The sequence below is a fragment of the Calidris pugnax genome, unplaced genomic scaffold (assembly GCF_001431845.1).
Source record: "Calidris pugnax isolate Ruff unplaced genomic scaffold, ASM143184v1 scaffold25, whole genome shotgun sequence".
Classification (NCBI taxonomy): Eukaryota; Metazoa; Chordata; class Aves; order Charadriiformes; family Scolopacidae; genus Calidris; species Calidris pugnax.
The window spans coordinates 1,255,385-1,268,397 of NW_015090805.1; the positions used below are offsets into that span (position 1 = coordinate 1,255,385).

At 39.8% G+C, this 13,013-nt stretch overlaps 1 protein-coding gene across 1 annotated transcript in view; it reads right to left on the minus strand.

Moving 5' to 3' along the window:
* The window catches only part of LOC106885750 (amine oxidase [flavin-containing] B-like), a 57,970-nt gene that overhangs the window by 17,803 nt on the left and 27,154 nt on the right, over window positions 1–13,013 (minus strand). Inside the window, exons 4-6 of the mRNA XM_014938198.1 lie at window positions 4,340–4,444; window positions 3,514–3,605; window positions 391–532 (exon numbers count right to left, since the gene is read on the minus strand). Of these exons, the coding sequence (XP_014793684.1) occupies window positions 391–532; window positions 3,514–3,605; window positions 4,340–4,444 (339 nt within the window). The remainder of the gene's footprint in view (window positions 1–390; window positions 533–3,513; window positions 3,606–4,339; window positions 4,445–13,013) is intronic.

The following is a 13,013-nucleotide window of genomic DNA, read 5'->3' on the forward strand; positions in this document are numbered from 1 at the left end:
ACAAATAAGCAAAGTACATATTCTAACCAGAGCCAGGAACAGACACAAATCTACAGATTCCTGGGCCAATGGCTTCAGCACAGGAACAGCCTTCAACACTAGTTTTACAAGACACAGGTTAACTTGTAAAGGAATAGAAATAGTTATCAATGTGATATTGGCTTAAAATCAAGGACGTCTCTGTCGGCTCTCTGACCTAAAATAAACAAGCAAAAGAATGAAGTTAAAACAGGGCCCGTTATAAGCCACAGAAGGTGATGGCTGACTGTACCTGCCCTCCGTTCAAAATAAGGACATCGCTGTCGGCTCTCTGACCTAAAATAAACAAGCAAAAGAATGAAGTTAAAACAGGGCCTGTTATAAGCCACAGAAGGTGATGGCTGACTGTACCTGCCCTCCGTTACTTGTTGAGAATATCCTTGTTGTCCCTCCACACTGCTTCACGTACCACAAAAACCAAAGGGCAGAGACCTCGTGGGGTTCAGAAGTGACGTCAACATTCACAAACAGAGTTGCAAAACTCTTGGCAGCTCTGTATCAAAGACAAGAAGTTGAGTTAATTTAAGAACGGAAGAAGGGTGACAAGATTGTTCTTTAGGAGGGGCAACGTCTTCTTCACTGCAGATAAAGGATTCCCTAATTTCAGTTGAAGTAAGAAACTACCAATTCCTTTTATGTGACATTTTTCAAGTAACCCTGCAAAAACATGTTAATCAAACACCTCTGGATTCTAGCCCAATCAAGGCTTCAGGAGACACAAGAGCCCACGAAAGGTTATGTCACTTGATGCTACTAATGCAAGGTCAGCTTGTCATCCTAGTCTCAGGAATAAGGGAAGCAAGCCCTCCTGTCTTCCCTGGACTCCAAAACCACCATGTTCTCCCACAGTTCCTGGGTTACATGCAAGATCTGCAGCTCTGTTTGCACCTACTGATGCCTGTCCCTCAAGCACACAGCACAGACTATTCAACAGTTGTCATAACAAAAATTAAGGATCTTGTCTAAGCTAATTATTTCAGATCTCTGGACTAGCCAGAATCCCCTCACTGTCTGCTCTTCTGCTGTGCTCAGGCAGGGTGCTGCAGCTGGAACACAACAAGGAAAGAAATGTAAGTAGGAAGCCATAAATGAAGAGAGAACATACACACATTCATGTAAAAGTCTAGCAAGAAAAGGGAAAGGATACTTTTGGTTGCTCAACTCAGTATTTTAAACAGTGATCTGGTAGACAGGGGTGATGAACACAGAAGTGGAAAAGAGGCCAGTGTCTGAAAAAGGATCAATGCTTTATGTCCTCCAGTTGGTGCTTTCACAACACCTCTACTGAAAATTACTGTATAAACCTATGCAAGATTTATGGGGTGCACTAAGACAGAATTAAGGCTCAGGGAAATATTCCTACTGATAGAAGTAAATACTTCCTCTGCCCTCACTCTGAGGAGGATGTCAGAGATGTGCACAGGATCAGGAAATGTTTAGCTTAACTGCATTGTGATTGACAGGGACTGAGATTCGATAGGTATTTCATATGCCAGGCATCAGGCAATTGATAACTTCCAAAGCCAGTACAGAATCCTCTTTTAGTTGTTTCTTTCTTTTTTTCAGTCTTTAAACTCTCAAAATAAGACGATAACTTCCAAAGCCGGTACAGAATCCACTTTTAGTTGTTTCTTTCTTTTTTCAGTCTTTAAACTCTCAAAATAAGAAAAAAAAAAAAGTAAAAAGCATAACTCAAACATACTACTACTAACAGTTGTAGATCTACATAGAAGAAAGGCATCTTCTGCTCTTTCTAATACGCAGAGTCCCACTGAGGCAAAAAGCTGATGCATTTTCTGAAATATGGGTGCATTCTGGTTTCATTCTTGACAGCCAAAAATAATAAAGCATTTATCCATTTTTGTCTGTATAATCTCCAAAAATAATAAAGAAAGCATTTATCCATTTTTGTCTGTATAATCTATACGGTAAAGTATGATCAACTCGGAAACATATTTTGTCTAATGGGAGAATTAGTATATGTCTTTATTAATATTTAATAAGCAGAAGCTATTATACGGTGGTTAAATTCTCCTAGTTTCTGCTGCCTACTCCCATTGCTTTTCAGCATTTCAGCTCCCCAGTTTCTCCTAGTGTTTTACCTAGAAAGGGCAGTATGATTTCAATCAAGAGCACTCGGGGTATTTCCAGCATGCAACTCTAGCCAAAAGCGACTCTGTACAGTCTGTTAGAGGAGATGAAATAGTAGAAGATTACCCTTCCGGATCATTACCTTCCAGGGTGGGAAGTTTCTACAGCATGCTACCTAAATCTTGAACAAACTAGGCAAATCAATCAGAGATGCACATATAAAATCTGAAAAGCATCTTGGAATTAAGGGAGGCTGGCAGTTATGCCAATATTCAGGTAAAATGTCAAGTCTTATTCCATCAGAGTTTGAAAAAATATGACTGCAGTCACCTGAGCTATCGGATATTGAATGACTACCGGTGCATGGCATTTTGCTTACTTGTATAGTTCTTTACCAAATCAGAGGGTCAAATGGCCAGCAGAACAGCCACTATACATTTCTACTTGGTTTTGCTAAATATAAACGGTGATACAAACGAGAAAGGCTTTGGATATGCTTTTGAGCAATTGTCACTCTCGTTAAAACAAAACAGACAGAAGATTGAAAGTTTTTGGATAAGAGCCTACTGTCCATTAACAATGATCAAGTTGCTCTCCAGAGGCTGGTTGAAACCGTAAAAATGCCCCTGTTCAACAGCAGTGTCAGCTTGAGTGGGTGTTAGCAGGTTTCTTCACCGTGCTCGTGCAGGCTCACTGCAGCCACGTGTTGGGTGCTTAGCAATTCTGAAGAGGTTGCTGTAGAAATCAATCTGCTTTACAGCAAGGCAGAATTAATTTATTTTTTTTTTTGGCTTCAGCGCGAAGAAAATCAATCAAACTGTTGCTGAATGGCAAGTAAAGAAAAATTGCTTTGATGTATACATAAAAACAGAAAACATTTTCAGTTTCCCTGGGTGGTATATAGTGCAGCAGTTAAACAATAGAATGATGGGTGTTAAAGTGATTTAGTGCTATTTCAAGACAAATGTTATTTTTATAGCACTTGGGTAAAATCAGCTGAATAAATGTGTGTTGTTTCATCAAAAGTTTGATTCAAAAACCTGCTGTAGCCAAAGCATTTTTCTCTTAAAACTTAAACACAGTAAAGACAGGGCAAGTGCATATAACAGATGGAGGTACTACCTATGCCTTCAGAAGTGACCCTTCCCAAATACATTTTCCTTTTATCTTTATTTTAGTCTAAAAAGTTATGGATATATAACAGAATGTACTGTGTGTGCTGATAGCTGTGTTGGTCCATTATTACAAGATTTTCTCACCATTTTTCTTTAAAAGGCTGTATTCTAGTGGTAATTTTATCTGTCTGCAAAGCAGTAACGCCTATTTAGAGCTCTAAGGTATATAAATATAAGCTATTATATTTTGTACTAAGAAGTTTCTTACTTTGTCCAGCATATTTTATCTATAAAATCTTGCATAGTCATTTTGTCCCATTCTTCTGCATGCGGAGCCTTCCATGGGGCTTCACTGGGAATCTAAGGAGGGGTAGAAGAGCATTCATCAGCAAATGAATGAGTGGCATACGAAAGAGACAACAAACACAATCTCATCTTTACATGGTAATTCAGCCTGTAAATTCCTGGCAGGTAATACAGTGAATTTAAGAGAGAATGCTTTTAAGTTTTTTGTCTGTTTGTTTTAAAAGATTGGTTTTTTAGATTTAAGAACAGAGAATAATTTTAGAGTTAAGAGCTCTGCCTAGAAATGCAAAGTACAATGCTGAGGAATGTCTTTGAGTTATTCTACATCTCTCCCATTCATCTATACAAGCAACAGCAACCTCTTCTCAAAGTCTTGCAGCTCAATCAATGGAAAACATACACTACTGGTAACAAACTAAAATGGTTGAGCTGAATTTGAGGGTGGAGAAGGCTGTTTGTGGTCTACAAGTCTCCTAAAATATTACTTACCCAATCGTCAGACAAAGTGCTAAAAATCACATGCATAAATCCTAAAGGTCATAAACACAGAAAAACAAAGGTATGACTGCAAACAGCCTCAGCAGCATGGCCTTTGGGATGCCACTTATAACATGTGCTCTGACCATCAGTGCGTACCAAAATGCACAGCACTATGCTGCTCTTGCCAGCACCAAGTTTCTTCAAGCTAGAGCAGCTTGGCACATCTGCATCCTAGTCCTGTCTTCACTCCACCCCTCATGGAAACAAAGCTGAGCTGAGACATTCAACTGTAATTCCTCATGCCATACCTCTTTTCCCATTTCATCCATGGTCCTCCATAGGTTGTTGTAATCCAGGTAGGCCAATGGATTCCACATAGGAGGGAATGGACCTTTAAAGGGGTAAGACTTACCCTACAAGATGAAAAGCAAACAAAAACATCATAAAAACAAAATACATAATCATGGCTTCTACGTGCAGGAAGCTGCACCATACGGTTAAGTGTTCACTGGAATAAAGCACAAATTTAATACGCTGCAGTAGAGTGATTTAGACCAGACTAAAAAACTGAGATGGAACAGCATTGCTCAAGTGAGCTGAAAAACTGGCTATTTGTTCCTGAGACATGAAACATACATTTTTTTCTTCTAAATGCTCATGCAAAGACTGAACTGTCAATTGTATTTAGTAGGTTGGATTTTTTTCTTTCAAAATCAGACAAAACCAGCTGTGATGAGCTTTATTATACACTAAAATCAGAGCTTAGATATCTTCCTTGGAAAAAAAAAAACCAACACTTTCAGCTAACTCTGCAGAAGCTCTACAGAAAATGTTACATTTACTAATAATGACTCATTCTTCCAATCCAACACCTCTGGCCATAAATTCCAGAGAATGATAGTGTGGCCAATAAGAATGTCCTAATTACATCATTATCTATTTAACAGTTAGATTTTATAGAGATATATATATATATCTATCTTCACTACTAGACACTCAGAAAGGTTAGCTGAACTAAGAGTGGAAGAAGACAGGTAATTTGTAGAACTAATTTATTTACATGGGATTTCCCTGGCTGACTATATGGATGGCAGCATAACAGCTTTAAAGATTCACAAAGAAATGCTCATCAGCATTATGTAGTTACTCATTTTTTCACAATGCATTCTGGACTCCATAAAATAGATAAACAATAAAGGCCATATTGTGTGCCACAGCCGATTTTTCAAAATTTATATTAAATTATGTATTTAAGTGGGCAATGCATCAGCATGAATGTCAATTGGTAGAAGTGCTAACTTTTAACAGATATTTGATGCAATGCCACACCAACCCATCACTAAAAAAATATTTACACAGGCTTCAAAAGAAACACTGCATCAAGATTTAATATGTATAACTGGTTAACACCACCACCACTGTGTCTTATTGATGAGAAGTATCCAAAGACCACTTACTTGAAGAAGTGTCAAGCTTGATTTGATTTAGCCTCTTTATTAATAACATGAAAGAAGGAACAGGGACCACATTATTCAAACCTGCAGGTGTTTGCAAGCACCAGAGGAGACAGTAAAAGGGCACAAAGGGACTCTGAAAGACTCAAAACTTGGTCCAGAAATAACATAATGAGCTATAACCTTGAAAAATGCTGGCTAGTAACTTTGAGGACTTCTAATTCAAAATGAGAGATAGTTAGAAACTGTAAAGCAAAAAATCAAACCTAAGGATAAGAGAAAATTAATTTACAAAAAAACCCCAACAGGTTAGAGAAAATGAAGAGGAAACTGTTTTTTCACCCAGTCTTTATACAGATGCAGGACTAATGGAATCCTTACTGGAAACACCAAGGTAATGAATGTTAGGAAGAAAGCAAAGTGTGGGAGGAAAGAAATTAATTCTTCGGTACATGGACATATGAAGAAGTAGCTGCAAAACAACAATTTCATTCTGCAGTGCTTTTGAGGAGATATTATGGCTTATAAAATGCCAAAACATCACATTTTAAAAAGTTTTCAATCAGAAGTTTTTCTCAGCCAGAGTAGATCTCCAGTCACTTCATGAGCCAGTAGTACCAAGGTTGAAAACTTAGCACTTTCGATTTAAGAATAGACATTATAGTACAGGTTCACAAGTATTCCAGAAAATGGAGGATTTGTTTTCGTTTCTTTTTTTTTTTATGTAGCATGGAACAAAACAACATTTCTACAGCTCCCATTCTGAATCATATGAAAATACATTTAATTGGAATCAGGAAAACATATCCCTATAGATGGACATGAACTCATTGAGTTTGTTTCATCAGAAGCATTTGGTCCCAACATGGGCATCTGTTTACTATTATGGAGTCTCTTAACATGAAATTCATTTGAACTGGGGCACACATTTATATTCTGCTGCCAAAGAGCTATGAAAGAGCAGCAAAAGCTCCTCAGACTGGGTACCTTCCTGTCCCAGCTAGTAACATCTGAACTATGTTGGTAATTACTTTTTAGCCTTTTAGGGCAAATTAAAATTCCATAACTAACTCCTATGATAGCCATAATTCAGTTTTACCATGCCTTCTTCTAAACACTGAACCCACCCTTCACCAGTGCAAACATCGTGTGCGTATACCAAAGACAGAGCATATGAGTTGGGTTTTAAGTACCTAGAATTTCCCAGATTTACATTTATGAAACACGTATCCTGCTGTGCTCAAGAAAACCAGAACAGCATCAGAATGGGTTATTCCAATTATTGATTTTTTTCTGAGCTTCCTTCTCTGCCAGAGGCAATCCTAACTGAATTACCCCCTCTGAGTTAACTCAAGTCTTATGAATTCCCTGTGGGGCTTCCTCATGAGCACACAGCTAAGAGACACACAAAATACATCTTTGGTTTAGCATTCTTCTATTTCACTGCATTTGAACTGCTGAAAGGGAAATCTTGGGTATGTCTCTTGTGCGGAAATTTGGGGTGACGAGTCTCATAGAGCACAAGACCAAACTTCAACCTGGAAAAATAGAAATAATCATAAAAGTTAGGGAGTCTCCTGGGAAAGTTACTTTCAAGAGCTCCTTAAGACATTACCTCAGGCCTGATCCTATGTCCTACAAAGAAAAAAACTCCAGGAGCTGTCAATCAGAATTTTTTTTGAGAAGAAATTGCAAGACTGGACTCTACACAGAAACAAAAATAGCAGCACCAAAGAAAGACTACACATAGCTCTGAGTAGTTTCCAACAAACTGAAATGTTTCAGCTCTATTTCTAATGAATTTGCACTTTTGCAAAACCAGCAACCTTATTGATATTTGGGCAAATTTTGCCTACCATATTGTTGGGAATAGCATTCTCCATACCTCCTGATCATTCAATGTATTTCAATAGTAGTACTATAACACTTAGAAGTATTTCTTACCTTTTTTTTTTTTTTTTTAAGGCTTAGTAGTATTTAAGACAGGCATATATATATTTTCAGAACCTGTTTCATGATGCTGCTGCAATGCTTCCAAACCCAGAACACCAGCATCAGCAGTTGGAGGTCTACCTGCTATTGTATGGGTCACTTGCTGCTTACAAAAACCGTTCCTGCGGTGTGGGCTAAAGCACACTGAAGAAGCTGAAACTACAGGGAGGAAATTCGTGCAACCCAGCTGTCTCAGGAGTAAACAAACGGGGACATGAGAAATCCAGTGTTTGTCACAAACATTACAATTCCCAATGGATTTTCTCATCCATCTGTTTCACATCACTTGTGTAATCATAATTCACAATAGAACATGTCAACTAGCTGGACCAAGCTGAGAGAGGTATACAGGCCCACTCAGAAGCCTATAACAGTGTTGAGCTTTGTTGGAATTCCCTTCTTTGAGAAACTATTCAGGAGCTCATACACTCAGCTGGTTACTATACTGACAGATATCCTAAAGGTAAAAAGATATATAGGTTAGAAAATAGAAATGCAGCACAAGAAAATCTGGATACTATTGTAGCTTTGTACCATTAGACGCGCCAAAATATCCTCCTAATATCTTTCAATATCTAATTTGAGATCATCAGCCGTGAATGCCAGTGTTTTGTGAAACTTGGTCAGCAAAAGTAATTCAATTTTAAGTGTAGCATAGCCAGACACATTGGCTTGAAACATGCATCCTAAAAAGGAAATGATCTAATTGGGAACAATTTGTTTCTGCCATATCATAAAAATAAAGTCTATCTTCTCTCTGCCACAACATCAGTCATACAACTGCTGGAATAGTTGTCTTATCTGAAAAAAGGCAGACCAAGATAAACAACACCACGGAAGTGATTTAGAAAGAGAAATTGAAGTTCTGCTCTGAATTTAAAACTGAATATAGCTATTTGTTCAAATCAGCTGCAAAAAGAATTAACTAAGCCTCCTTCTTACTAGAACCAGATTTTTTGGTTTTGGACACTAAAAAACACCTTTAAACACCTAAAAAAACGTTCAGGTGTCTTATGAAGTACAGATTTATAGGGACTGTGGTCCTAATAGTCTTTGAAATGGTGCCGGAATGTGGCTTTCAACACCCGAATTAAAATAAACCTGCCAACCAAGTGGATAAAATCAATAGAAAACCTATCAGTATTTCTAGAATTAGTCTTTAAAAAGCCCTCCTTTCCCTCCCAAAAGAAGATAATTGGGCAAAAATAAATGAAAACAGGAGAAAAGAGGGGTCGCATTTGGGAGACAGCCATCCAAAAAACTCTGTCCACAGGTAACATAAGGAAGCACACAGACTCTCTCACAACTAAAACACTGTCTTTAAAGTAGAAGGCAGTGTCAGACTCACTAGTTTTGTTTCTGAGATATTCTGAGTTATTAGATTTCTTACCTAAAAAAAAATGAAAACTTACATAAAATTTTACAGATGTGTCAAACCCAGTATGCTCAGCCAGCTGTTCCTGTATGAAATACACGTTTCTCTAATTCTGTGTTTCTGTAGACTTCAATCAGCTCCTCAAGGGAAACAAAAATCAGTTCTTACAATCAGGTGCAATTGAAGCTTTTCTCCCAGCAGCCTCAACTAAATAAGCTAGGTGGAAGCACAGCTCCTTTTCCTTATCTCCTAGGGAACAGACCCTGGGGTCTAGGAGGGCTAGGACTGAGGAAGTTTCTTTCCATTCGGATTTAATTAAGAAATGCATACTTGATTTCTAGTTCATTTTTCTTACTACTTTCATCCTCATGCTAATATTAGGTCACAGCTGCCAGTCTTCCAGTCAATCTTCCTGATCAATAAACGTCCCTTGCGAGACCTTGTTTTACAGTCCCCTCTGACAGAGATCACTTTGCAGATTTGCTGTACGTACTCCTGCTTCTTTTAGGCTGCTGTAATAGAAATATTATCCAATTTTTAATTAAAAAGGCCTGATTACAAACTTCCTGCTTGCAATTACTGCCAGGTGACTGGCACTAAAAAAGGGAAGATACCCCATTATTTACAGGGCAGGTCCAATGAGACTGAAACGAGACCAGCCTTTCCTGCCAACGACTGCTCTTTGTTCACAGTGTGGAGGATATCCCTTGTGGGAGCCTGGAAGGTGGTTTCACCAACCTCAGCCTATTTCAGACTCGCTTTTGAGGCTACCACCGAATGTGATTAATCACACAGCATCTTGTGACGGGAAAGCCTGCATCTTCCTGTCTAGTAAAGAGTTAAAATAACATAGACCTGCATTCCAGTAACGACATGTGAAATTACCAAGGCTCAGTAGCGATTTAAGCCTTTTTTCAATTTACTTGGCTTCCTTTCCAAGACACCAGATACTCAGCTTCTTAAAGATGTAGATGTATTCTTCTCATTTACCCAAGTTCTTACTTAAAAATTGCCAGCAAAAAGGGGAAAAAACAAAAGATGTGATGCCATTTTGTCTTGCTTAAGTTGATGGCAACTGAGAGTCTCAGAGACTTTTCATTCTCTGACTGCACTCTAATTAAGGTATACAAAGAAAAATGAAAGCACTTTTATCTAGTCATTCAAAAATCCATTTAAGCTGTTATGCTCTATACTACATACTATGCCAGGAGATACTGCCCTTAGATTTGCAGAGAAGCAGGTCAAAAGCTTAAATAAATCATATTGCTTAGCTTCAGTGTATATATCAGTGATATCACAGAAGAAACGCCGCTAAATTCTATAACTTTAGATACAGCAGTCACTTATCCAGCTGCTAATTAAATCCCAATACAACAGGACCATCACATTTTTTATTCATGAATGAGACCACAGCAAACTGCATTTTAATAAGCACAATAGTACTGAAGACACCCAAGAGGGCTATATTGTTTTTTTCTGTATATCTTTTGTAGATCAATATGTAACACGGTAACATTAGTGCAGATTTGTAGTCCTAGTTAAAAGTATTGCATGTGTAAGACTAAATTTTCACCTTCAGTGACATGGTGCAGACTGGGTTCCCCTTAGCATTCTTCTTAAGAGATGCCGATTGTATATACAATCTTTCAATGAGCAGGGCTCATTGAAAGAGCTTTAAACTAGAGTTGAAGAGGGGAAAGGGATAAAACCAGGCTTGCTAGAGATAAGCCTAGGGGTGGTATGTCGAAGTTTGAGGAATGGTGTGCTAATGAGGTCCTTCAGTCTGCCATCTCAGTGGAGGTAGGCAAAGAAAAACCATGCAGCAGCATGTGGGTTACTGATGTGTTAAAAAACATGGAAGCGCCCGAGAACAGTCATGTAGGAATCAGGGCACCTCCCTGATAGCAGGATCAGCACACCAACAGAAGTACATCTAAACCAATGCACGCAGCATGGGCAGCAAACAGGAGGAGCTGGCAGCCACTGTGCAGCTGGAAAACTATGATATAGTTGCCATCACAGGAACATGATGGGATGACTCGCACAACTGGAGTGCTGCAATGGAAGGCTATAAACTCCTCAGAAGAGACAGGGAAGGAAGGAGAGGCAACGGGATAGCCCTGTATATTAGGGAGTGTTTTTACTATTGAGAGCTTGATGATGGTGATAAAAGGGTTGAGTGTTTATGGGTAAGAATCAGGAGGAAGGCCAACAAGACAGATATCGTGGTGGGAGTCTGTTATAGACCACCCGGCCAGGATGAAGAGGCAAGATAAAATACTCTACAAGCAGCCAGGAGAAGACTCATAGTCGCTTGATCTTGTTTTCATGGGGGACATTAACTTACCAGATGTCTGCTGGAAGTGCAATGCAGTGGAGAGAAGACATTCTAGGAGTTTCTAGAGTACATGGAATGTAGCTTCCTGACACAGCTAGTGAGCCAACTAGGGAAGGTGCCCCACTGGACCTGTTGTTTGTGAGCAGAGAAGGACTGGTGGGTGATGTGGTGGTTGGAGGCCATCTTGGGCACAGTGATCACAAAATGATAAGAGGTTTTGACTCTCAAAGAAGTAAGGATGTGGGTGAGCAGAACCTGCTACCTTGGACTTTCAGAGAGCAGACTGGCCTGTTTAGGAGCCTGGATGACAGAGTTCCTTGGGAGGCAGTCCTGAAGGGCAGAGGAGTCCAGGAAGGCTGGACATTCTTCAAGAAGGAAAGGTGCAGGATCAGGCCGTGCCCATGTGCCAAAAGACCAGCCTGGCTGAATAGAGAGCTTTGACTGAAACTCAGGGACAGAAAAAAAAAAAAGAGTTTAGGACCTTTGCAAGAAGGGTCAGGCAACTCAGGGGAACTACAAGGATGTCATGAGATTATGCAGGGAGAAAATTAGAAACGCCAAAGCTCACCAAGAATCTAATCTTGCCACTGTCGTAAAAGACAATAAACATGTTTCTGTAAATATATTACCAAGAAAAGGAGGGCTAAGGAGAATCGGAGAGGGACTCTTTGTCAGGAAGTGTAGTGATAGGACAAGGGGTAATGGTTTTAAACTGGAAAAGGGGAGATTTAGATTAGATACTAGAAAGACATTCTTTACAGTGAGGGTGGTGAGACACTGGAACAGGTTGCCTAGGGAGGTTGTGGATGCCCCATCCCTGGAGGTGTTCAAGGCCAGGCTGGATAGGGCTTTGTGCAACCTGCTCTAGTGGGAGGTGTCCCTGCCCATGACAGGGTGGTTGGAACTAGATGATCTTTAAGGTCCCTTCCAAACCAAACCATTCTATGATTCTATGATTCATCCTTTATTGGATGTAGGGGGAAACATAGTAACCAAGGATAAGAAAAAGGCTGAGGTACTTAATGCCTTCTTTGCCTCAGTCTTTAACAGTAAGACCAGTTGTTTTTGGGATACCCAGCCCGCTGAGCTGGAAGACAGGGAAGGGGAGCAGAACAAAGTCCCCATAATCCAAGGGGAAATGGTTAGCGACCTGCTACACCACTTAGACACTCACAAGTCTATTGGGCTGGATGAGATCCACCCAAGGGTACTGAAGGACCTGGTGGATGTGCTCACCAACTCACTTTCAATCATTTATCAGCAGTCCTTGCTAAACAGAGACGTCCCAGTTAACTGGAGGTTAGCAATTGTGATGCCCATCTCAAGAAGGGCGAGAGGATAATCTGGGGAACCACAGGCTTGTCAGTTTGACCTTATTGTCAGAGAAGGTGATGGAGCAGATCATCTCAAGTACCATCACGTGGCACATACAGAACAACTTGGGTGATTAGGCCCAGCCAGTACACGTTTATAAAAGGCAGATCCTGCTTGACAAAGCTGATCTCCTTCTACGACAAGGTGACCCACTTAGTGGATGAGGGAAAAGCCTGTAAATGTTGTCTACCTAGCCAACAGTAAAGCCTTTGATGCTGTTTCCCACAGCACTCTCCTGGAGAAACTGGCTTCCCATGGCTTGGATGGGTGTACACTTCACATGGTAAAAAACTGGCTGGAGGGCTGGGCCCAAAGAGTAGTGGTGAATGGAGTTAAATCCAGTTGGCGGCTGGTCACAAGTGGTGTTCCCCAGATCTCAGTATTGGAACCTGTTCTCTTTAATATCTTCATCAATGATGAGGGCTCATCAATATCTTTATCAAATCAAT